At 38.3% G+C, this 27,314-nt stretch overlaps 1 protein-coding gene across 1 annotated transcript; it reads right to left on the minus strand.

Annotated features, from left to right (window-relative positions):
- Positions 1 to 26,165, minus strand: LOC586285 (ATP-binding cassette sub-family A member 3). The gene is made up of 22 exons (XM_030983987.1): positions 25,941 to 26,165; positions 23,687 to 24,138; positions 23,062 to 23,203; positions 22,238 to 22,398; positions 21,300 to 21,547; positions 20,413 to 20,650; positions 17,707 to 17,880; positions 16,732 to 16,913; positions 15,669 to 15,818; positions 14,709 to 14,981; positions 13,093 to 13,248; positions 11,681 to 11,891; positions 11,069 to 11,318; positions 9,895 to 10,070; positions 8,549 to 9,309; positions 7,506 to 8,004; positions 5,785 to 5,978; positions 4,740 to 5,042; positions 3,891 to 4,078; positions 2,970 to 3,140; positions 2,129 to 2,325; positions 1 to 1,706 (listed from the first exon to the last, which is right to left on the minus strand). Exons 2-22 carry the CDS (start codon positions 24,018 to 24,020, stop codon positions 1,504 to 1,506), a joined length of 5,211 nt encoding a protein of 1,736 aa, XP_030839847.1. The 5' UTR covers positions 24,021 to 24,138; positions 25,941 to 26,165; the 3' UTR covers positions 1 to 1,503.
- Between the last annotated feature and the right edge of the window lie 1,149 nt (positions 26,166 to 27,314).

Consider the following 27,314-nt stretch of genomic DNA (forward strand, 5'->3'; position numbering starts at 1 on the left):
TGAATTACCAGACAAGTTTATTCATAAATTAATATAAACAATATTTCTCATAATTCTATAAGAGGTTCATTTCTTTTCTAATTGATCAAAACATATACATATACAGTAACATCGCAAGTAATTTGACTGATACAAAATTGCATAATTAATATACTAGTTTCCCTAGAATAAGCCACTGTAAATAAAAGGCACACTAAACGCATGTTGACATACAATTATACAGTACTACTGATACCCAATGTGCAAAAAATTGAGGTAATACAACAGGTGTACAGGTGACACAAATGTTTTTGGGAACTAAAAAGATACCGATGCGCTGCGATGAAAACTTGACATACATGTATTCCACTGTTCACTAACGGGCTTCAGGTACAGTATGCAAACAATGAAGAGAAATTTCTACATCTTTATCTACATCTAGTTTGGAATTATGACCATGCTCCAGATGAGAGCAGTAAATTTTGAAGAAGAAAAAAAGGCAAAAAACAAGAGAGTACATCCAGAAGAGAGCTGGATGCATTGGGACAATATACCAACTACTTATATACACTATACAAAGCATAATGTTGAAACATCACAATAACAGCTGTAAAATCTACCAAATCTACCAGATTTGAAAAGAGTTTGTTCAGAGATAAAAATGACAGCTCTTGTCATTAGGAACAGAAAAAGCTTTTCATGTCGGTTTTCTTCTTGCATGTCTACGAATGTCATCACACATGAGTTCAAAACTGTACATTAAATGTACCTGTACTTACATTATTGGAATGCTCGAGTTTTAGAATACACATATTCTATCTATCAAGGTATCTTCTCTGAACTTGGAGGTTGATCGCAACATTCTCCATACAATTCTGTTTTCTGCCATCCTAGTACACTCCCTAGGGTGTCAACATCCCACTCTACATCTTAATGTTACCCTCCCAGGTAGTTCTTGGTTTCTCTCTTGGTCTGTTATATTACATGTGCCACTAAATATGACATTTCATTTCATGCGACTACATCAACATGTATCAGCTGCACCAATCAACAAATAATTACAATTATGCATATCCATGCTCTCTGTATTTTCTTATTATCTTACAATGAACAATCAAAAGAAAATATGAATTTGATGATAAGAAATAACGATACTATACTCTAATTTTACCTTATACTGTAAACTCTAAGAACATATATTATTCAAATATATATTACATGTATCTAAAAATATCAATGCATATAAGTCTATGACAGAAGTTTAAAAAAAAATTAGTCTTTGGCATTATGTACAGTATAAACTACACAAAATCATAACATATTGCAAAAATCGGAGACTGGTATACTATTATTCTTCATGATTAATTGTCAATCATTTTACAGCTTCATAATTTCATTTCAAAGTCACTTATTAAATGCAAAATACCCTAATCATCATTTCTGAAATATTCCATTTTGTCACATTGTCATCAATATATACTAAAAAATAATATATTTGTGTGGATATGAAAATAGCCTCTATGTCTATGAGAGATTGAGATCCTCCCTCTGCATCCTAGCAAAGTTGACAAAGACTTGTTCTAACGTGGTCTGACTGACCGAGTAGTCCTCTATGTTATAGATGGTCTTCGCCCTTTCCATAGTCCCAAATATTTTTGCCCATGTTAGTGATGGATCGGTGATGTGGTAGTGGACCATCCCTTGATGCTCGTCTTTCACAGTGCTCCCTGATGGCAGAAAATAGAATGAGACCAAAATGATACAGGAAACTTTTGTTGGTCGGGGGATCATTACATGTTTTTCAAAAAAATTAAAAAGTTAAATGCCAATGGCAATTGAAAGATAATACTAATTTAGAACTTCCTTCAAAATAAAAGGGCTTGAAATGTAATTCTTTATAGAAGAAATATTTGAAGGTCTTATATTTTAATTTAGTAGAGGGACATGGAACCCATAACATACAAAACAAAACATTTTTGGTTGATTGGTACACTTTACGCGTTGATTACTTTGACAACTCTCCTGTTTGATAGTACTGATGTGCCGTGACACACTGCCAGACCAACTCCAACTGACGGATTACCATCAAAATCTGGGCCACAAGTGGGTCTAATAATCAAAACAAATCCTATCAAAATCTTCATCTCACCTGGAAACTCGGCCATGATGAAATTCTTGAGAGGTTGTAGATCTGGAATACCGCCCTCTATGGTGATGGCTACCTTGGCAAGGAGGGTGTAGCCGTGACCGAAGCGACTCTTAAGATGCTGCGTTGATCCTAGACACTTGATGCCTCCATTCACCATGATAGCAAGCCTGGTACACAGGGCTTCACACTCCTCCATGCTGTCGAGGACATTAGGAGACCATAGATCATTATAAATATTTTTTTTCTCTCTCTCAGTAATTATTTGGCAAAGCCAAGAAATGCACAATATTTGTCATATCACTACACTACACCCATCTATTACAGGATGTATGATTTAGCCTCAAATTTGAACCCCTCCGGATCTTAAAAGAGAAGAGATAGACAGAGACAGACTGATAGATTTTCCAAGGTCTGTACTTCACCTATAAGGATTCCTTATGCCACAATACATTAGTATGAGCAAGAACATGGATGCTGAGGAAGAAGATATAAACAAAACCACCAGTATATCCTCAATTTCAATCAATGTAACTTTTTATTAACAAACTTATATGTAACAAGAAGTCTAGACAAGAAAACTTTGGTATGAAAATAAACTAAAGCAATGATGCTAATGTCTCTGCTTAAATATCAAACACTGTACACTTTACAAATAACATGTACATTTCATGTAGATGTACTTAAGTATACTGTAATCTGGATAAACTATGTAATGAAGGTTTTGTGTGTTAAAAGAAAAGAATTGCTTCAATACTTTTTAAATAACAAAAGAGATAATAACTTAATACTTAGTTAAATATGTGACACATAATTTTAGAGATCAATTGATGTTTTGTCATACCTGTGTGATGTTAAGATGATGCACCTGCCTTCATCTCGCACCTTACAGAGTGCATCCCATAGCAACCTCCTAGTAACCGGATCCATACCGGTGGATGGTTCATCTAAGAAGACGATGGGTGGATCACCTATCAGGGCTATGGCTGTACTCAGCTTACGCTTGTTACCGCCACTACACATGGAAGAGGGAGAGAAATAGATTCCAGTAGAAAACATTGTTAATAAACAAAGATGGAAATACATATGAAAGAGCTAGTACACAAATTAAACAAACGTTGTTAAGATTGAGGTGTTGAAATAGTTATGGCCTGAATGATAGCAATTTCTATGAAGATTGATGAAAGTGAAACATAATCTTTAAAAAAGAAATTGTTACATGGCATTACTGTTAGTGTGTACTTTGCATTTCATTCCATGAATTTCTGGATTTATGAATATAAATATGAAATTTTATTATGAAATTCTTAAGCTTTTTTCCCCACTTGCCTCTTTTTTTTTAAAGATTTGAAACTTATACTATAGCCAAGGAAAAAATGCAATATACAAAGAAACCTGTATATAAAGACCTCTTGGGAAAACTGATAAATTCTTAATTTGGAGGTGAATATATGGTATATTGAACAACAGACGCACGCAATATTTGTTATATAAAATTGAGGGTATTTGCGATCCTTTGGATTCAGGCGTCAGATGCGTGCAGCTAAGACAATGCTAGCAATGGGCATACACAGGGAAGAGCGGTGCAAAGTCGTATTTTATTTTGTTTGCATTTTACCATGAAAAAAAGTTGTTACATAGCATGCTCTTGCACATATAACAAAATGTCAAGAGTCACATGGCATCTTTTCAGCCAATAGGATGCTCTCCAACAAAAATATCCTACTTTCTATAACTTCAAAATTATGCACAATTGTTATCTTACCTGAGTGCCTTGGCTTGTTTATCAGCATGAGGTTCCAGTCTGAAGATATGAAGCAGCTTATGAACCTGAGGTGGTATCCTAACCTCAGGCATACCTCTCAGTCTACCATACATGAACAATGTCTCCCTGCATGTCATCTGATCAATCAAGGCGTCAGACTGAGGGCAGTACCCAACACGCTGCTGAACCTATTTCATGAAAAAGCAGACAGCTTGTAAATCTTCCAAAATACTGACAAGGAACTTAAAATGAAACATGATAGATTTCCTGGTAGATATTCCACTGTGGAGACTTCTAAGAATTGTAATTAATACATTATCTCATTCTACAAGGGAAGTGTTCAACATTGTTCACCACTGTAAAACATTTATACTTGACTGCTGAACAAATGGTGTAGGGAATGTAAGGAGTTGTGTAGTTCAATCGGTCAGAAAGTCTGATCTCAGAAAATAGCTAGTTTATTAATGGCTTTTAGGGATGCATAGAATAAACTACTCTCATTTTTACATATACATGTCCATCTTGGTCCTACATGTTTCTATTCCAATTTTCAAGTATTTAAAGTGTATAATAAGAAGGCAATTTCCTGTCCAATATGTTTGGATCTTGTTCCAAAATAAGTATTCACTCATTCACAAAATATCTTTGTATCCCCCCCCCTGAACTGCTTAACAACAGAATAATAATAATAATAATATTCCGCTTTCATATAGCACTTAATAGCGCTTTACAGATATGCTATTACCCCGGTCATCTGATTCAGTACTTGCCCACTCCCTGTGGAGCATTCTACCCAGGCGTTACTTGACGCTCAAAAACTGTTTGACCAACAATGCCAGAATCACCTACCATCTGCAAATCATCCTTGATACTGAAGCCTTCAACGTACGCCTCTCCTCCCGTCACATCCTCATCCCCTGTCAGCATCTTGAACGTAGTGGTCTTCCCTGCTCCATTAACCCCTAGCAACCCAAAGCATTCCCTGGGAGGCACCCCCAGGGAGGTCCCATGGACAGCCACCAACGGAGCCTTCCTCCTGGATCCTGGGTAGATCTTACGGAGATCCTCCATCACCAGGACGTTGGTTCTGAAGAGCTCTTCTTTGGGCGTGGTCTGGATACGCTTCCTCTCTGCTGCAACATCTTCATCCTCCTTCACAAAGAGGTACAGGTGAAATGGAAAAATGTGCATTAGTCTTAAAGATACTATGTCCCTTTTCTCTAGTCCTCATTTTCCCACTTAAAGACATTTTCAAGCCCCCCTAATTTTAGGGAAGTTCTAAATTAGTATTTACTTTCAAATGCCGTTGGAGTTTAACCTTTTCATTTTTTGGCCTGCAAATGAGACATAGTACCTTTAAAGCCCGTCTGCACTCGTTTGGCCAGGAAGGATTAGACCACCTAGCGTAGTCACTGACAGGTGGTTAACTCATCAACTCAGCTCTCAATTAACATAAGAAAAAGAGGATCATGGGGGAACGATGGTCATCGCTTAGGCATTGTTTTCTATAGAGAGGGAGCAAGTAGCTTTAAGTAGTGCAGTGGGGCTTTAAGTGTATATTCTAACCAGAGTATTCATCACCATCATTATCATCAGCAACACCAATATCACAACAATCACCAATACAGTCAGTGACATTACCATCACCATCATAATCATCAACTCCACCATCATCATCATTACCAATATTAGCATCAACAACCCACCCCTCATCCTCTTCATCGTCTTCATGATCATCAACACCACCATCAAGATCATTATCACAACAATCACCATCACCATCATTGTCATTATAAATATAATCATCAACTCCACCATCATCACCATTACCAACATCACTACCACGGTCCCCATTATCATCATCATCATCATCACTACTGTCTTTGTAACTCACAGTGTTAGCTGGTGTATCTTCTATCACATTGATGGCCCTCTTCTTCTGCAGCAAGTATCTGAGATTCCTGAACCATCCCAACTCGTAGATGAAGACCAGCACAAAGTACAGGACTCCCTCTATTGCCAGGAAGATCAAAAACTTCCCGATACCAGGCTCCTCCCAAGCATACATGTTCTCTTGGAAATGGATGTCTGGTGAAAGTTAATTTGGAATTGAAAAAAAAAACATGTAAACAGTATACAATCTATCATACCTCTTAAACCTCTTTAGATTTTATTGTACCGAGTTCTAACTTCTAAGGAATTATAAATCATCATTCTAAAAAGTATAATTCATTACAGCCAGTGGTTCATTCCGAATTAAAAAGTAATACTAGTCTTAACAGATACCAAACAATAATATTCTGTTTTCATGGTGGTCTAATTTTCTCCAGGACTGATTATCTCTGGACTTCACACATGTTCAGTTTGCAATTTTCAAAGGATATATTGTAAATACTTTTTGAATTAATTTCAAAGAAACATTTTTTTCTGGAAAATATCAAGATTATGATTCCCTTTAACAAATGAATGAAAAACAAAGAATTCAGCTCAAAAGCCAAATCTATCATACGGGCATTTCACCAGGAGCATACATGCCAACATTTGAAAATCAGAAATCTGTACACTATGTGCGCAAAGCGCACATCACGAGCGCGAAGCGCGAAGTACTTTTAGCCGGGGTCCAGGGCCCGCTTTAGGGCCCTGGAAGCTCTGGGTTTCCAGATGCTCTCTGGTGCAATCTGAGCCTATTTTAGGGACCATTTCCCCTAAAATTCAACCCAAGTTTATGGGTAATATTTGTGTCATACCAAACAAAAAAGTGATTGAAGTGAATTCCACATTTTAATTTATCCTTGGCAGAGGCAGAGCAGATAATAGACATAGATCTAGATTTAATTAGCCACTCATGCAAAGTGATGCATTTAAGTCTAGTTACTTTTTAAATAATTATACATGACATAGATCTATGCATAAAATGAGACTGGCAATAATGGTATTCAACTTTCCAGACAACAGTCAACAATCCAAAATTATTGTAACTCATTGAGCTACATGTAAATGAGGTTGTCAAAATCAATGTCAGCAGAACAAGACATCTTGCCGACAATAAATGCAGTATGCATATTCCTCCCCTTTTGTGCTTGCTCTAATAAAGGGAAATTGTTCCTTGTATTCCTGTTTGTACTTCTGAATTTGTCTTGCTGCTGTTCCGCTCATTTTGACAGATTTTCTTCCGAGACAAATCACAAATCACAAAGTATACGGTACCTCGAAACACGTACTTTGCATGGGGACCCTATACAGTGCGCTAGCCGCGATAGCGAATGCATGCATGCTGATATGCGCATGCAAACGTATAGAAATTATACTTACGAGATTTGCCAGCGCAAGTATTTACGTACGGAAATGTTACGTACGGAAACACATATCAGAGTGCACGTGGCGCGCAGCAACACGCTGCCACTGTATGTACATATCAGTGCACGCTGCACGCACCTTGCGCAATGCAATCCGTTCAGCACTCGATCGGATCAATGCTATGTATGGAAAGCCAAATTCCCCAAAATCGGAACGTTCCGTTTTTTAGGGCTATAAAAACTTCAAAAACGGAACAGTTCCGTTAAAATCGGAACGGTTGGCATGTATGCAGGAGATGCTACATGTCTATGTAATTACCTGGTTGAGAATTGCAGAGCTGTCTAGCAACTTCGTTCTCGGTACAGATCTTGACGATTTGATAGTTGTTATAGTAGTTAGACAATGCTGATCCTAGGCAGAACGATGGACAGAACATGAACGTCCAGCTCAGAATATCAGCGATGTAAACTAGCCCCAGCTCAGGCACCGACAAGATCTCCACGGCAATGTAGGTCGTTGACCCGAAGATGATGTTGAACATGGTGAGAGCGACAAAACCGGTGGATGGGGTGGTGAAGAAGAACGAGAGGAGGTACATGAGGGGTATGATGGCCCAGCCATGTAGGAAGAGGATGAGGAGTACCGAGAGACTGTTGATACCAGCGTAAGCTTCGATGCTGAAGATGATGAAGATGAGAACACAGATGATGCAGGGCACCAGGTAGTTGATGAGATCCCAAAGAAAGGTGGAGAACCAGAAGTTAGAGATGCGAACACCACTGATGAACTGGACATGCTTCGATTTGACTGTACTCTCCTGAAGTGAAAAAGAACACAAAAAGTAGTAAGGATTTGACATGAAACATTAGATCTTACTCCTTATTTCAATTACCAGTACATCATCAGTGGAAAGTTAGCAAAAAATTATCCATAGAAAAATAGAACATTATTCTTATGATTCATATTGGTATCCTCAACAAATTCTTTAAAACCTTATAAAACTTGGGGGGGGGGGGGGGGAGATCCTATGTCCTACTTTATGGAATAGCCTTTCTGAAGACATCAAAAAGTGTATAACATCCGATTTCTTTAAAAATCATGTAAAAATGCTTCTGTTTAATTCGTAATTATTTCTACATACGCCTTGAGCACTCCATAGAGTGCATTTGGTGCTATATAGGTTAGGTTTATTTATTATTATTATTATTATTAAATGCATAAAGTAGACTTGATTCTAGACTCAAATGACTTGTGTATATTTACGGCAAAACTGGTCGGAATTGCAAATGATGTACAAGTTTGTTTGTTTGCACATTACATCGAGTGTATTTCTCTTCTTGATAACGGATCCTAATTCTTACCTTGATGAGGAAGACCACAAAGCTACTGGCCAGGAATGACATCCCAAATAGCATGTTGAAAGATATCGCAAACCCTGTCTGCACCCCAAGGTTAAGCTGGTCACTAGCCTGTTCTTCAATCGTCCTTGGCAATGGATGATTGATGGTGGTTATCTGGTAGCTGCCATTCAGATAGTAACGTAGGAGAGCATTGTCCAAGGCATTGAGGGCAATGGGAGGGGCGTGGTACGGTTGCTCCTGGAACAAGGCGACACCTTCAACACGCGTCGCGTTGCTCGGCAAGACCACATCATCAAACGTTGACGAGATCAAGTTAACCCGGAAGAATTCTGACAAGGTTTCCTCTCGCCTGTCAATCAGGTAGTCCAACATGTCATAGGTAGCATTGGTGGAGACGTTGACTGCTGTTGTGCCAGTGTTGATGAACTGGTCTGCATACTGCCTGGTGAGCTGATCAATGACTGAGCTGGATGGATCGTAGGACGTGAAGGGAGCAATGGTGTCCTTGCCGTAGGTTTCCATGTTGAGTGTGATAGGCGTAGAATTACCGGGAGAGGGCAAGAACTTGGTGGCTAGGATAGCAAACAGGGTACAGATAATTGGGATGAAGAGTTGGACCACGATGAGGATCAGGTTGCGCCACGTGTGCAGGACTCGTTTCAGGAACATGGCACGGAACTGCTGCCAGTACAGCACAATGCCTGTGTTCAGATCAGGAACAATTATAGATCCTTGGCTGTTAACGCTTTCATGCTGCATTTCTGTAAAATGAAAAGAAACGGATTTGAAAGAAAAAAAGAAAGTCATTGTTAAACAAAGCTAAAGTATACAATATTTACATTGGGTAACATCAAAAAGGTACAGCTAGCTAGTCAAGAGATTTTGGCAATCTTCTTCTTGCATCACTACAATATCCCTGTCCAGTGCAAGATGCTGGATCCAGTCTTCAGGTGCAAACCCTTCTAGATTGTGAGAGTACATGGTTCTGGTAAGATGGGACAGACAAAAGATCTCCTATTGTCTACTCCTCTCTGCCACAGTTGAACATAGTTTGTCCATCCTCTTTATAACCCCAATTTTGCATATAAAGGAATTTGCAATGAATATGATGTTATTTAGTCCAACAGATGATAAAATGTATCTAAAGAATCTTGATCACAAAATTACAAATACCATTCTTGTTTGCTTCCTTTTACTTCAGACACCAATATTCTTTTAAACTGTCTGTTGATTTCGACAGTCCACCAGAATAACAATGTTAGTTCAATGGTCCTGCTGACAATTGTTTGGAGGGGTCATGAGATCTAATGGCCAGTTGGTCTACCGGTATGTCTCAGTCTGTATACCTGATTCAAGCTCTTGTTCTTCCAGAACATAGGCTGCATTGTCGTACGCTTGGTCTGGCAGTTCTTTAGGTGCATCCGTTTTTCCATTTGGTAGACTATCCAGACTAGCTTCAGCATTGGAGGTGCTTCGGTAACGTGGTTCACTCTCCTCATTCTGGCCCATGTTCATGCCAACCCTGTCATAGAAAATGTGTTTCAATTACATTATAACTGTATTTATAGTGAATTAGTTAGGGGTTTATGTACTTTTCCATCCTCTTGTTTCAAAACGTTGATTATATTTGTCTAATATTTGCAAAATTGTCCATGGTCATATACTGTTGATACAAAAGAACATATGTAGCATGATACTGGTGGGGATTTTTTTGTTTTTGTTCCATTCTCTACAGAACATCCTTTGACTCCCACCACTCATGTTTTCCTCTTTTTAAGTTTGATCTAGTAAAGTCATCTTACCTTTAATCTAATTATATCCCTAATCTATGTCTTAATCAAATCTTCATACATCTCTGTATGGGCATCTTCCTATATTCTTTTTGAGAGAGGTAGGTGGTTTTATATCCTGTCTCCTTCCCTAACCCCTTTGTGATGTCATCAAAATATGTCTTCTACAATGACAATCTTCATTTTACCCCACTGTCCTTAGGGCTCAATATAACCCTATCTATTGTTTTATTTGAGCTCTTTGTTCTTCTGTCTTTCTTGTTCAGAGATTTACTTGAGAAAGACATCTTCTATCGTAGTTACAGAGGTACCATACCTGTTATCCTCTTCCACTCTCTCTCTCTCTCTCTCTCATTTAATCTCTCCTTATCAAAATGACCCACTTGCGAAAGACTTCAATCCTAATTCTTACAAAAAGACTCTCTCTCACACTTCTCCCCTTTCTCTCTCTCTCTCCCTCCCTCTCTCTCTTTCACTCTCTCTTACTTTACCTCCCTCCCTTTCTCTCCCTCTAAATCCTATCTCTCTCTTTCTCTCACTCTTTCTCATTGAATCTTTCCTGATCACAACGACTCACTGAGGTACCATAGCTAACAATCCATAGCTTTTACAGACTCTCTCTCTCTCTCTCACACTCTCCCTTTCTCTCCCTCTCAATCCTCTCTCACATGCTCTCTCTCTCTCTCTCTTTCACTCTCTCATATAATCTTTCCTCATCACAACGACTCACTTGAGGAAGACTTCCTCCATGGTAGTCACCGAGGCACCATAGCTATCGATCCCTAGCTCTGTCTTCTGAGTCTCCAGCTGTGAGAAGAGACGCTCAAACTTATCTACCGATTCCTCCGGTAGGATATACGAGAGCTCTGCACCGACATTGTTCTCCATCTGTGCTCCAGAGACGTAATCCTTGATGATCTCGGTCACTGCATTCACATTGCAGTCAGCGGATTTGGCGATCACCATGTGATACCCAATACCTGTAAATGAACACAAATGAAATTCTTTACAAGAATGCTGTCTGTACCTTGAAAATAAATTTGTGATTCATCCATCCAAGATCATCTTCTATGTTTCCATGTGCATGTTGTATTTCATACTACAAACAGCTACTCACTAAAGACCATTGTGTGCTTACAAATGACAACATATGACCTGTAAGCTTGCTCATTGGTTACCAATGCTGTTTTAGTTGGAGCAACTCCAAAAATGCAGACCCATTCTTTAGCAGGTTTTTAATTGTCAGAAAAACTATGTGGCCACAAACTGGACCTATTCTGAGAAATTGCTAATTATAAAAAAAAGACTCAAATGTATCTCCCAGAAGAGAACTTCATCTTACCATATTTCTTTTTGAGGAAGAGTGATGACCCGCAGCATTTGATCTGACCATCGGCCATGATTGCGATGCGGTCTCCTAGAAGATCAGCTTCATCCATGAAATGTGTAGTGAGGATCATGGTACGTCCCTTACGATGCTGCTGGAGGAGATCCCATGTGAACCGACGTGCGGAAGGATCCATCCCTGAGGTTGGCTCATCCAACATAACAATCTGTGTTAAGAAATAAAGATGATGATAATAGTAAGGAGGAAGCATGGTGGCTCAGTGGTAGAGCAGTGGCCTAGCTTGTAAAAGGGAGATCCTGGGTTCAAAACCAAGTCGATATCCTAGTGCCCTTTGGTAAGGCATTAATCTGCATTACCAAGTCCCTTGGTGATGAGCTGAGGCCATCGGTCTCCACGTTGCTTACTTACAAGCATCCACATGCTTTCTTAGGTAAAACAAACCACCATCACCACATCATCATCAATGTATGATTCTTGCAGAAACATATATCACATTAAAATAAACATCCTTACCATTTCCAAGGAGTTTGGATGTAAGTACTCTTTTGCTGTACTACCAGACCTGCCAACCTCTGGAGTTCAAAAACTGTATTCTTTAGTGTCAAAGTTGTATTTTACTGACAAAAGTTGTATTCTTGAAAATAAACACGGATTGTTACGCGAATCAATGCCTCTTACAGTTTCTACCTACAGGAAGATTTTTTTTATTGATCATTGGTTGAATATGCATTATTTCGTCACGACTGGTGTGTTCGATGAACCAATAAACATCCCCAAATTGCTGATGTGAGATGCTTGTAGGATACTTTACAGGACAGAATGGACATTTTGCCATTGACATTGCCATTTTGGCGGACGCACACACAAAATATTGATTAAAAAAATATTTAAAAAAAAAAATATTTAAAAAAAAAAAAAAAAAAAAAAAAAAAAAATTGAAAATCGTATTTTATTAAGGAAAATCGTACTGTCGTATTTGCTTCTAAAAATTGTACTAAATACGACTAAATCGTACTGGTTGGCAGGTCTGTACTACCATTGGCCACAATCAGCACATTGAAAAACTGCCCTAAACAATCCAAATCTGGGTCATTGGGAGTGAGGTCTGTGTAGGCTGCCAGTTAGCTGTTGGGATCATGCAGTTCCATCAGTTGATTGACTGTAATCTTTTAAACATGATTGAACACCCTATACCAATAATTTGTAGGAGACTCATCAAGTATCAGTCTGAGACTATTTGGAAAGTTGAGCATGCATCGGGTCCCAATAAAGACATATTTGGGATGTGAAGCATGGCTCTTACGAGTATTGTCTCTAATATGATCTCATAATGAACAGATTTTCTTGGTGTTTCACTTAGTCACATGCTACTCCAAAATTGAAACATTAAGGGTTGGCTTTCTCACCTTGGAATCAGCTATGAGGGCGATACCAACAGACAGCTTTCTCTTCATACCCCCGGAGAGAGCCTTAGACTTGACAAACCTCTTATCCTCCAGACCCACGGAAGTGATGTAACGATCTATCTCATCCTGTACGCCTTTAGGAGGGTAACCCTTCAGCTGCATTGCACGAAAAATTATACATTTTATTACAAATTATGATTCATGTAGTCAAACCTGTCTATAGCGACCGCCCAAGGGAAACAAGAAAAGTGGTCTTCATAGGCAGGTGGTCTTTATGTACAGGTTCCTTTAGTACATGATTCAATGAGAAACCATTTTCAAGGGAAACAACAAATGTGGCCTTTGTAGACAGGTGGTCACTAAAGCAGTTTGACTGTACATAAATCCAATGGACAAAGCATCACAATCTAAAGTACAGGAGGGAATCTACATCGATAGCAGTAAGGACTGCATGTACTTCCTTGCTCACAATAGCATCAGAGCATATCTAGGCCCGGTCTTATAAAGAGTTGCGATTGATCCAAATCAATCGCAGGTCCTCCAATCAATCGCAAGTTTGCAATCTCCTGTGTTTTATGTTCATAGTTGCTACTGATATCAATCACAAATAAGTTGCGATTGATATCAACTCTTTATAAGACGGGGCCCTGTTTTAATAACAACTAGGGCATGTATAAAACGCTGTGAAATAGCATCCATTAAACATATGTGATTATAATTGTTTGGATTGTGTAATGTTTATAAATTACATTTTCTAAAACATATAAAGACCAAAACAAGCCTTATCAACAAGTATAACAAATTACGCAGTTACATCTGTACAAATTGTATAATTAATCATTTCTAAACCAATATGAGCATTGTGATTTCTATTCCTAGTTTCATTATTAATTTAAGTGGTTTCATTTTAAGGTAATGAAACAGGAAGTACTCATCACATGACTGCCTTTTGCTTTATCATTAAAGAACAATTCAATAGCAAGAACTGCCACTGGAATTATGCTTTGATGAATGTATCTACATGTAAGTACATGTATTCAGTGTGTGAATACATTTACTTCCTTGTTTTTGCTTGTTTATACAAAGGTATTTTCTTTCATAAATTTCTGTTTCAGGACAATAAATACAGAATTGTTGAATATAATTCATTGCTCAATATGTGCAATGTCTCTTAAAAACATTGACACATGACATGACCTTATCTTTCATTTACAAATCACAGAACTAGGAATATTATTTACATGTACATGTATTTAGCTAGGTCCTTAAAGACACATTATCTTGCAGGTTTATTGGTTTATGGTGAGAAAGTTTCTTATCAGCAATGATGCAAATAACAATCAAAATCTACACATGTTCATGAAAGCAACATTTGAAAAATGTTAATAGTACGAAATCACTTAAATGTAGTTGAAGAAAAACAAGTAACTCTGATACAGAAGAAAACACTGCTTTGACAATAATAATAATAGTGGGTTCTTGTACAGCGCTCATGTCTGTCATACGTGACACTCCTAGCGCTCCCAAGTGTTACCCTGGCAATAAGTTAATATTTAATTCACTTATCACCAAAGCCAATCTTTCGTTATCTTATCTAACTCTAACTCTAAAGTTACCGTGGCAAAGAAATACAGATGTTCCTCCACAGTCATATCATCAAAGAGGACATCATGCTGAGGGCATAGACCCAGGTCGGACCTGACACCATCGATGTCGATGCAGATGTCGTGACCGTTGACCACCGCTGTGCCGGATGTCGGTGGGAAGAGTCCAGTCAGCATGGAGATAGTGGTTGTCTTACCAGCTCCATTGTGACCTAGTAGAGCTGTGATCTGACCCTCATACATGGAGATTGAGAGATCATTCACTGCTACCTTCTTTCCAAATGTCTGTGGGTCAAAGGTTATTGAGCGATTATTAAAACATGATTGAATGAAGAGTCTTGAAAAATGATCCTCTGAAAAAGGAAAACTCTTCACTTTCTAATTTTTCTCACTTAATTTTTTTTAGCTAAAGGACAGAAGCATAATTATGAATGTCTAAATTCCTCCATTATTATCATATTCTAAATATTTCCTAGCATCAAGACGCACAATGCAATTACATGAATACTATCTTCACAATCAATATGATCACGGGTAAGTTTTTTCATTATTGACCTTTATCATACTTCAAACTATTAAAATGTTCTCACTGAAACAAATTTTATCAACTGACATATGTATATGCATTCGTTTCCATACGTGTACCATTTCTACTCTGACTTTTATCTTCATCATCATCATAATTGTCATCTTCATCATGATCATCATCACAATTGTCATCACCACAATCATCATCATCAAACTTGTCATCATCATCGTCGTTGTTGCCATCATCATCTTCATTATCATCATCATCATCATCTTATCATCATCATCATCATCATCATCATCATCATCATCTTCATCATCTTCATCATCATCATCATCATCATCATCATCATCACCATCGTCATCATCATCACCATCATCATCCTCCTCCTCCTCATCATCATCATTACACGTTGTAACATTCTTCAGACTGCGGAACTCTACCTTGCTAAGCTTTTTGATCTGCACCCCTGCCTTGATCCCCACCGGATCCCTCTCCATGAAGTCATGGTTTGATGATGAGCCATTGAGTACAGGAGCACTCTCCACGTCTATAGCATAGCTACCCTTCTTAGGTCCAAACCAGTAGTTCCTCTGTTAAGATTTCAAAGAGAAAAAATATGAGGAACTACAACTGCTGAAAAAAATAACTATGGCATCTATATTTTAAAGCATAGGTGGCTCGGCAATCCTCCAAACATACAAATAAGGTTAAGTGCCACGTGTAAGTTGGTATAATGACATAATGTATTGACGTTGTCTCACACTATAATACATGTACATGTATTTTATACTTTCAAGACACATGTTAAAACTATGGCAACAAGTGACATAATGTAGTCATTTAGTCTACTATTGCACATTTGAATGTAAAGCACTAGGCCTACTCCTATTATAATGAAACCAAAATGTGCAGAACAAACTACTCCAGATACAATTGCTTCACAGTCATTTTCTAATGCTAACCCAATCCCTAACTTCAGGTCTAAATCCAACACTCGCCTAACCCCAACTCTAAATCTAACTTAAAACACAATCGCAACCCTTACCCTAAATATATCTCTAAGCATGTCTTTGATAACATGACGCCACAACGTTCACTCATAGTTAGATTGTCCCAATCCAAATGTATATAAATACATGTAGTGCCTGGCGTAAATGTCTCCAGAGGAGTGTTTCACAAAGACTAAGATCGACTTTAAGTTGGAATTAACTATGGCAGGCTGTTCATGCCAATGTTTACTCTCACCATTACCTGGCATTGGTCTCTCAAAGGACATACATGTACAAATCATGGTCATCAACAGAATTTACATTTTTTTTATACGATGATTCATTATTGAAGTAAAAAATATGATCTAAAGATCAAAATGGTAAGAGCAAACAGTGACATGAACGGCCTGTCGTAGTTAAGTCCAACTTAAAGTCGATTTTAGTCTTTGTGAAACACCCCCCAGAGCATATTTATGTCAGATCACCCCAAAAAGAAGCTAATTCTCAGTCTTACGGTGAAAGGGAAGTAGAGCGGTTTTGGGATGCCATATTCTCCAGGATACACAGCTTCAAAGTACCAAGCAATGAGAAGATAGAGGATGGTATCAACCAGGAGCATGATGAGGACCGCTAGGAAGGTGAAGTTATCATCAGCAGTGGCCGGTTGCGCCATGTTATACCACTGTACTCCTTCAGCTGATCAAATAGAATAGGCACAAGAATGAATTAGAGCTATCAAGCAATACGTGTAGATGCCCTGTAACATGCATCAATGTATAAGTACTCAAAAGAAAAAAGTAAATAAATCTAAATATGTACATTAATGACATTATTTGGAGACAAGACAGGAAGGCTGGGCCTTTATATGTAAAAGTCTGTCTCTAGTATTTGTATCAAAATAGCAATGTACATTATTATTACTATTATTGTTTTTTTTTAATACAAATCTCGGAATACAAGTATTTCTTCTGTTATCTTTCAAGGAGATTACTAATAAAGGTCACACAATATTCTCAGGGGAGGTTTAGGAAAAAACTTTCAGATTATTTTGAGATGCTACAACAGATGAAAGAGAACTAGGTTTACAGTCAATTAAGGCAAAGCTGAGGATGTCACATGTCTGGTAATTAAAGGGTTAATAAATCGCACTAATACGTCATCTCATTTCCTGTTTTATGTTCCCTTTGTGTTCAACTGGTTTCAAGCAAGTACTTAAAGCGATGCCTTTGTAATGACCAAAATGAAGCTGCCGTAAATGGTCAGTCATTTTTTGTTATACTAAACATAAATATATATACCTTGTAATTTTTATTTCTTTTGCAATTTAGTTCAATATTGCGTTTATTTTTACAAGAGCCACACTTACAAGCACAAGTTGCATCTTAGAGGGTCTATTATGTATTCTGTATTCATGATTTCATTTTTTTGGTAATGCCAAATAAATTAAATTGAATAGTACTGACAAGAAAGAGAAATTAAATGAACTTACAAGTTCCTTCAAATACTCCGATGAGTAGGAGACCAACAGACATGGCTGAGTTTGAAAGTAGACATGCTGCTGCCTTCTCTGCAGCTGATAGATAGCTGTAGGTGTTAAACATGAAGGTGTAGGGTACGATGGAGAGAAACCATACTATCCCTGCGGCTGCAGTAGCAGTGTTGGCTGCAAAGTAAGAAACAAAAAGATAAATAGAATGTTAAAGCCAGACTGCACTACTTGTAGCTTCTTGCGCCCTCTATAAACAAGCGGTGCTTGTTTTTCCCCGAAGATCACCTTTTTCTTATGTTAATTGACAGTTGATTTGATGAGATAACCACCTGTAACTGACCTTGCAGGGAGGTCTAATCCTTCCTGGCAAAACTAGTGTAGACAGGCTTTAAGAGGATATACATTTATAGAACTTACAATCACAGCACAAGCTGCTCAAGACGCTACATTATTACCTCAGCTCAAGCTAGGCTACCTATTTCAGTGCTCACATCATTCAAGGAATTCCTTCCTACCAGTAACCATTTAACACCTGGGTGGAAGATGGCAAACGTAGATAAATGTCTTGCCAAAAGACACCAAGGCCGCACGGGGCTCAAAGTCATGACCTTCTCATTTCCAGGCAAGTGTTTTAAAGCCACTTGAATATGACACCTCTACATAATATACCAGTACCTACAATGTGCCCTTGAGACTACAAACTCAAGCCTTGTTAAGATATGCTAAGTAAATACACGTAGGACCTTTGTTGCATGCAGTTGTCATTCATTTACACATTTTGGAAATGCAGCAGTTATTTTTAGTGGCAGTTAACTGCAGTGAATCTTAAATTGTCTGTCTGTACTAGGTAACCACAATCACTGATCTGTGATTTTTTCACATCGGGTGCATTTATCAACTCTTTTCTAGCCTATAATCAGCATTTTCAAACGTGATTCAGGCAAATTGGCAAGTTGATAAACGTGACATCCCGCAAATCGTGTTTGTATGCACGTTTCTTTATCTGCGAATAGAAACGATGTTTCTGAGTAGCAAAAGTTGATAAACGCACCCATGGAGGACAAGTGCAGGGTATGTCCCATAAGTATTTGATTTATCTGATTTCAAGGTCTAGGAGGGGTATCTCCTATCTCTTATGTACACAGTTGCGATTGATATCAATCGCAGATAAGTTGAGACTAATCGACGAACCCTGGTTGGTAACATATGGCACAAAATACAGGTGTGCAAGTGGCTGGGAGTTGCGTCAAAACATTTGTATGAGCAAGTACAGTCCTTCCCAGTGCATAACACATACTCAATGCTCTCACCAGGCCCTCTGACAGTTATCTCAGGATTTGTTACACTCACATTAATATTAGTGAAATCCAAAAAAAAAAAAAATAGTCTATTGTCCCACTAGCGTGTACCCCCTGAAATTTGATAGGTTGACCCTAGGTGTGATTACAATAATTTTATCCCCTATTTTATGCCATATCCATTGAACCTACTTCTGAATTAGTAAATTGGTCATCTATGAATGAAACGGAATACCAAAAACAAGCTCATCAAGCCTACTTGTTAATAATGCACAATCGAACATGAATATCTTTTGACAAAAAATGAAAATGGCATAAATTGTAAGATGATGCACGTTTATGAATTTGATTGCCTGTAGTGACCAAATTATGAAACTGACCTGACAGGGTAAACAATGATGTCATTTGTTCACTTTACTTGCGTGACTTGCATTTGGTTGCTCAGTGCATACATAGCCATTACTCAATGAAATGTAAATATAAAATGTCTATCTTTATGGATTTAAATACTTGTAGAGGTATTATCATCCGTCATAAACGTCTTGTCAATTCCCTTTGAAAATCTAAAGTTTGCTGAACTTTTTATGACCAGACATTTACTTAATGAGAGGTACAGCAAACTTTAAGAAGGGCAAAGAAATTTACGATGTTTGCTCAGACTCACATCTACATTGTTAACTTTACTGTAATGAGAGCAAAGTCCAAACCATCAAAAAGGCTATTAAAGCTAATCTTGAGATCTAGTATGGGCATCGTATGTCGCAGTACTAGATTGAATGTTTGAACCAATACAATAAAAACAACCTCACAAAAACTTGCTTGAAATCATCTATAAAGTTGTCACCAGAAAGAAAATTCAAGAAAACTGATAATTATGGACAAATTATATATAGATGGAAATATTTTCTCTTGAAAAACACAAATAATTTGATGAAAAATCATGTAGATATCATGGAAAGACGTAAAATGTAATATTGCGGCTAGCTGTGTCTTGCATGTGACATCATGAGTCTTGATGCTTTACGAAGGACCGCTGAAGGCAGAAAATCTGGATCTCAAAATTAACATTTTTGAGAGATGATTACTGCGAGCCCCAAACATATTTTCAAAACACTTTTGATTCTTCGGGTGACTACTTTAATATAGTTGCAATAAAATTTTTTTTTTTTTTAAATCAATAATGGAGCAAACAAAGGAGAGTGTGGTCTTCTGAGTAAATGCTATCGCTTGCTCATAAATCAAAGAAAAATCTTGAAATCAGTTGGAGAAAATTAACAAAACAAAGACAAATTAATTTCTAGCAACTTATTTGTGGTTTTGAACCAATATGGGTCACAAATTGCAAAAGGGACCTGGTCAGAGTGACTTTCAAAAAGTGATTCTATGTGCTTCATGATTGAAGTTTTACCTTTTGAAAAGAAGACACTGACTGCAAACGACAGAGCAATAGTTGACACGGCATAGAGAAGCAGAAAGACAAAGATTACAGTAGGTTCACTGCTTTTAAATATCGCCCCCTGTGGTCCGACTGGGACAGTGTAGAGGATGGTCATGAATATGGTTGAGATGAGGAGGAAGACGAAGAACTTGATGAACCAAGCCATCCAATGGAGCCAGTTACTCAGGCCCATCATACGCATCGATTCCTGATGATCAATTAGAAATATATAAAAGATGGTGATAAAATAACGATTTATTTGACACCTTTACCATAGATTAAGAGGCAGTGTCAATACTTTGATACAGGAGAAGGAAACAGATATTTTTTCAGATAGTTTGTGAAATAGCCAAGTGAAATGCAGGTAGCTCGTTCCTGGATTATCTCGGGCAATAAATTGATGATTTATTCTCATGGTTATACATGTAAAAAAAAAGTCAATGTAATAAAGACTCACTTACTTCAAATCGATTTGCTAGTATTTCTATCAATGCCCCCCCCCCCCAACCCGCCCCCAAAAGGGAGAAAAAATCAAAAACTCTCATCCAATACCACCATGCCTACATGTACATGCATTAAAATGCCTTTAAAGTAAGTATAGCAATCCAATTTTTACTTCATACTTTTGTAGATGTTACACATAAATGACATACACCTCCAATTCATAGAGTCAATGGAAACAATTTAAACTTGTATAGCAAACAATGCCTTATCGGTGCCTGTTGTCTCCCATGAGCCCCTTTTTCGTATGTTAATTGAGAGCTGATTTGACGAGAAAACCACCTGTCAGTGACCTTGCAGGGTGGTCTAATCCCCCTAGCCAAACTAGTACAGACTGATTTTTAAAGAGAATTTACCTTGAGCCTCTTCTCCTTCTCCAGACAGATAGTCCTAGCGATGTTGATCATGGGATAGACCAGACTGATGAAGAGAAGGTATGGTAACTGGCCTTGTATGGCCAGGATGAACAGATCGTCCAGGTATGGAGGATATGGGTAGCGTTGCATGTCAATCCTGAACTGATCCGTCAGGGTCGGGTTCATGTACTGCAGGAAAGCCTTGTCTATGGCATGCTGCAGGGAAAGGAAGCCTTCTCTCATATACCCTGTCAAAATGAAGAAAGGTTACAAGCTTAGATTCCTTAAAGCCCCACTGCACTCTTTATAGCTACTTGCGCGCCCTCTATATAGCAGACAATGTCTAAGCGGTGACTGTTGTCCCCCATGTTCCTCTTTTTCTTATGCAAATTGAGAGCTGATTTGATGAGATAACCACCCGTCAGTGACCTTGTAGGGAGGTCTAATCCCTCATGGCTAAACTAGTGTAGACGGGCTTTAACCCCTTCTTTTCCATAAGGTATACACACATACATGTATATCTTTAAAAAGAAACTTTAAAGAGTCTAATATGGGGTTCATTCTTGGCTTCATTCTTTTTAACTAAAATGTGAATTCCTTTCATGGGAACAAACTTTATAAAGCACAAATCTGTATCTGATTCTTGGAAGAAAGAAATAACCATTTGACAGACTGTCAGCCAGTTGCTTGTAGAATGTAATGATGTGTTACTGCATCTCAAGGTTAAATGAACTAAAGTGGAAGCATTGCACACATGCCCATGCAGTCCATACTATTATTAAACAATATCTGAACAGTTATTCTCCATCCATAAGGTAGTGTATCTCAATGCGCAAAGGGAGATCATCGTAAAAACAGAGCATGATTTCAGGGTTTTTTGTCTATGTGCTATAATTATTTAAGGCTTCAGAAAAAAGTTTCAACACACATAATCTTACCAGGGTCACCGCCCCATGAGTATTGCTTAGCCCTTGGTCCCATGGTCATGATGAAAGGAAACAGCTCATCTGTCTTCCATTCACTCTTCTGATCATTCAGGGAGCTTTGCCCTCCAGAGCTCATAGCAGGAGAGTTCCTTGGGCTGGATGATAACCTTATACTGCAATGGGACAAACAACAAATGGTCTATGTAAGCTTCTTTCTCCTTTCAATGAGGCAGCAAAGGAGTTATTATAGAAATTCCATCTCGTTGCTGTTTCTAAAATCTAGTTTGATTGTTGATGGGCTGAGTTAAAGACCACCAAGGAGTTCTCTTCTGGAGAGATCATACCAGGGGAGTTCCCTTTGCTGGATGATAACCTTATACTGTAATGGGACAAAAAAAACATTGGTAAATAAATGTAAGATTCTCCTTTCTCCTTTCAACGAGGCAGCAAAGGGGAGTTGTTATAGAAACTCTATCTCGTTGTTGTTCCTAAACTCTAGTTTAATTGTTGAGGGGTGAGTTGAATCCCACCAAGGAGATCTCTTTTGGATAAATCATACCAGGAGAGTTCCTCTGGCTGGATGATAACCTTATACTGTAATGGGACGATAACTGAAAACATGTAGTAAATGTAAGCTCCTTTTTTCTCCTTTCAATGAGGCAGCAAAAGAGTTGTTATAGAAACTCCATCTCGTTGCTATTTCTAAACTCTAGTTCGATTGTTGAGGGCTGAGCTGAAGCCCTATCACCTATGTGTTTACTGGTTCGAGGGACGGCAAGGTCATATGATGTGCAGTCAATTTAAGTATGTGAGACGGGATGTTATTCTCTTCTTACCTGTAGTTGAGATTGGACGGTAAGTCACCATTCTCTGGGAAGTCATTATGAAACACAATACCACCCAGCAAAGGAGAATCCTTGGTGCCGTTGATCTGGGCGAAGTACTCCAGCATAGCGTCTTCAGTTGGAAAACCTGGACCTGTTTACATGGAAACCAATATGAGAAAAGTAAATCATTCTTAATCATTTTTAAATTAAGTTACCTATTACCCCCCCCCCCCCCCCCCCCTCATTATCTTGCTCTCTCCCTCTTTCTGCATTCTGACTTTGGCTCACTGAATGAGATGTATGTACAGGTCTTTACAGTATTAAAAAAACTGCTTTGGAAAACCAGAAAATTCTTCACAATCTTAATTAGATGATTTGATATAAAACAACAAACTATTGAGCTTTAGATTTGTTTACAAAATCTGATCTACATAGAAAAAAAACCTTTTGAGGTAATAAACATAAGTTTCAACTTTCAAATTATTTATTAGACAACATGTAGCATCTGATTGTTAGACTGAAAATGTTTTTTAGAAATAATCAAGCACTTAATGTTAAAATTGAGCAAACATAAAACAGGGGTACATTTACACATCACTACTTTATTGTCCTGACCACAAGTTAGAATACTCACCATCTACGAGACTAACGAACGGCTGGCCAAGATTTTTCACAACGTGCGACATGATCTGGTTTGTTGCGGATGTGTTGGGTGTGTAAGCCATCTGCCATACTGTTACAGGTAAGGGAAAGATAGTCAGATTGTGCGGCAGGTTGTTGATGTTAAAGGTGTCGTAGACGGTGGCGTTAGGGTAGACGGTGTAATCCACAGCATGCCTGATCCCGATGAGGATGCAGGCAAAGAGTACGGGGATGAGAATCTCAAAGATGGTCGCTATTACGCGTCTGAGTTGAAGGAGGAAGTTCTTCCAGAGAAGGAGACGCAGCTGGCTTAGGATGCGAGCCATCTTGAAGCAGTTGGTTTAATACAGAGATGAAATCAAACTTGATGAGATTGGACTATGCAATCTAGGTGGAAACAAAACTCTACTGCACTGTACAGCATGTCATCATGTGGTCTTGTACCTACAAAGGGAAAGACAAAACAAATCAGCTGATAAATATACTGACATCATCATATTTTACAGTTTTCATGAACTTTTTTACATTAGAAATTGATTTCTGAAAAATGTAATGTTGACAGTATCTTTGAATACAGCAATAAAAATATGAGATTTGATGTGATTTACAGTATAACATTTATGTAACTTACATTACTAAAAATTACAACAGGACCTAGTATAACAGCATCAGTTCAAAGTAGTCATCTAATAAATACCAGTAATATAAAACAAGAATCGATGTGAAAAAAGACAAAAAAAGTCACATTTTGGTATCAAAAAGTACATTTCCTCCCTACATACAATTACATACCAAGTTAACAGCACAGCGATGCAAGCCCTTAGATAGTGAAACCAACATTATGATAAGTACATCCAAGAGCATTAATTGCAACATCCAGCTGTTGCGTCACTACAGTAAGCACTATTTGCTTACCAAGGTATTTTTAGATAATAAAGCGTCAAGTTAGTTCATTAGCTCTCTTACATAGAGCCATCACTATGGAGTTTGTTTGATATTGAAGTACAAAGGTCTTTTCTTTGACACACTAATCATTAACCTCAAAGGACAGCCAACTTTGATTAATTCTACACAAAGTTGGTTCTCAGATATGTCCGTGTTAAATCATACATTTATTTCAAATTTTATTTATGAAGAAAATTAGATTCATATAAATGTGAGTAGAAAAAAATGAATTAAAAAACACTAAAACCAATGTACATTTATGTCAAAGATATATTATAAAGGGTTTTTTTAGAACATAAACATAGCTATCCTTCGGATGTTTCTATCGTGTATGAAGGGGTGACCAAAGTTTTTGGAGATTTGAAAATATTAGAAAATGTGATATCAGATCTATGATTTCTCATTTTATAATTCTACAGACAAAAAAAAAAATCCATTACCGTATTTGCCGGCGATAAGGTCGCAGCGCCGCATAGGCCGCACCCCCAACTTTGACAACTTTTTTTCATATGTCAACAACATTCTTACCATAACTGGACACAAAGCAATGCTGGGGGAATCTAGTCTACGCCGAAGGCAAAATGATTATGAAGGAAAAACTGTGCGCCATCTACACGTTCGTAATGGCGTTATCACAGTTTTTCCTTCATAATCATTTTTGCCTTCGGCGTAGACTAGAAGGGATGAGATTGACGGCAGCGAGAGTTTAACACGGCTTGCAAGATTTTCAACATGGATGTCCATTTTGACCCATAATTTCCTTAAAAGGGACCATTAAACGGATTATTTCAATCAAGTTAGTAAGTGGAACCGATGTATTATAGCCTAGGCCTAATGTAAAATTGGATATGCACGAGGTAAAATGACATTTTGGGGGATTTTGGGGGCATAACAATACGGCCGTGGCAAGTTTGTTCATGTTTGTGGGAGGGGCCTAATGGCTAAAATCTAGCCGTGATATCTTCAACATAGGCTGGCATAGGCGATCGTTCAGTCTCTATAACCGGAGGTCTAGTGGAGCCAGACGTAGTCTCAGTGGAACAACCGACGGTATAGAGACTGAAGCTTTCGGTCTATAGAAAAACCTGCTATTTCATCCTGTTCATCTAAATCTACACCTTTGACCTCATTTATTGAGTATCACAATGCACATAGACTGCATAAAGGGATTTTAATAGGGATGCGTGCAATCTCTATCAATTAGTCTAGAAATCTATGCCTATGGGAAGGATTTTATTTTCAGCAGACAAAGCCGAGTGCACGATAATGCCCCCAAGGGCCAAGACTGCCGGTAATCTCACCTGCTCGATGAACGAATAACACTAACAGCTAGCTCTCTGCATGTAGATCCTACTTAAAGAACAAGGAGCATGAGGAGAAGACTCGAAATCAGTCTCGGAGTAGTAGTAGGATCCTACTGTCTGGGAGGCATCATCACATTAGCATGATCAGTTCGAGAAGTTCGACCATTCCGTACTGGGTACCAACAACACACTAACTTCTCCTCATTCATTTACAATGTAGGCTTTAACAAGTCGTTTCATGAATTTGGGCGAGAACACAACCTTCACATACTATGGCGGAGCTTGTGTAATATGTACTACGGCGGCTTGTAATATCCTAGCACAAAGTCAGCTGATCTTTACTTAAATTGCCCAAAATAGTTCATGATGTAACCAGGGTACCAAGAACTTGCAAAAAACCCCGGCCCCCCCCCCCCACTCAATGTCATTTAGGGTACGCATATATGCTCGTTCCCTCTTTTTGAAAGCACCCCCTATCTGCACTGCCAATATTTCCAACCCCCCCCCCCTTTCGTGGGCTTTTCCTGCCTTGGAGACCCCCCTAAATCAGGAAAAATGCTCAAATTATGTAACCCCCTAAATACGGAATAATTTCTCAGGAGTCCAAAGAGATGAGAGAAAAAAAGAAAAAATACCCCCTTTTTAAAGAAATCTCTGGGTGAAAAGTCAAATACACGCCTTTTTTTACGATTCTCGGGCCGGACATTGTCGCACGAAAAGTACCCCTTTACCGGACATTTTGGCAACACGCATGCGGTCATTCCGACCTCTGAGTGGGGGGGGGGGGGGGGGGGGGGGGGGGGGCTTATATGGACGAAAAGGGGATCTTTCCTATGTAAAGAGGGCACTTTGGGGGTACTTGAAAATTGTGGGGATGGGAATGCACCCAGGAATTACACTACCGGTATAAAAAATTTGAATGGTACGCATGCGAGCATTTCTCAATATTTCCCGGTATTTACCAGTATTTCCTGCCAGCACCCTACTTCAAGATATGCGTAATGTGTTCATATAATGTATAAATTAGTGGTGGATAGCGTGGGGAGGGGGGAATTGACTGCTGCCCTCACTTATTTTTTTTTTGCTGCCTTAAAAAAAGAGAGAGTGACAGAAGAAAAAGGAGAAAATAAAGAGAAAAGAAGGTAAAAGAGGAAAAGGAGAGAGAGAGGGAGAGAGAATGTATTGAATCAGTCTTTCAATCAACCTCTCAACAACCAGCTTTTCAATCTTGCCAAATTCACCCAATCTTTTCTCCCAGTCAACTAAATATTCATCTTTCAATCAAGCATATGTGTACAACTTCAAGTATTCTCTCCATTCTGACTCGCATTCAGATCATCCAATTTGGTTTATTGTGTACAGGGGTCAAAA

The sequence above is a fragment of the Strongylocentrotus purpuratus genome, unplaced genomic scaffold (assembly GCF_000002235.5).
Source record: "Strongylocentrotus purpuratus isolate Spur 01 unplaced genomic scaffold, Spur_5.0 spur5_scaffold_14, whole genome shotgun sequence".
NCBI classification, from domain to species: Eukaryota; Metazoa; Echinodermata; class Echinoidea; order Camarodonta; family Strongylocentrotidae; genus Strongylocentrotus; species Strongylocentrotus purpuratus.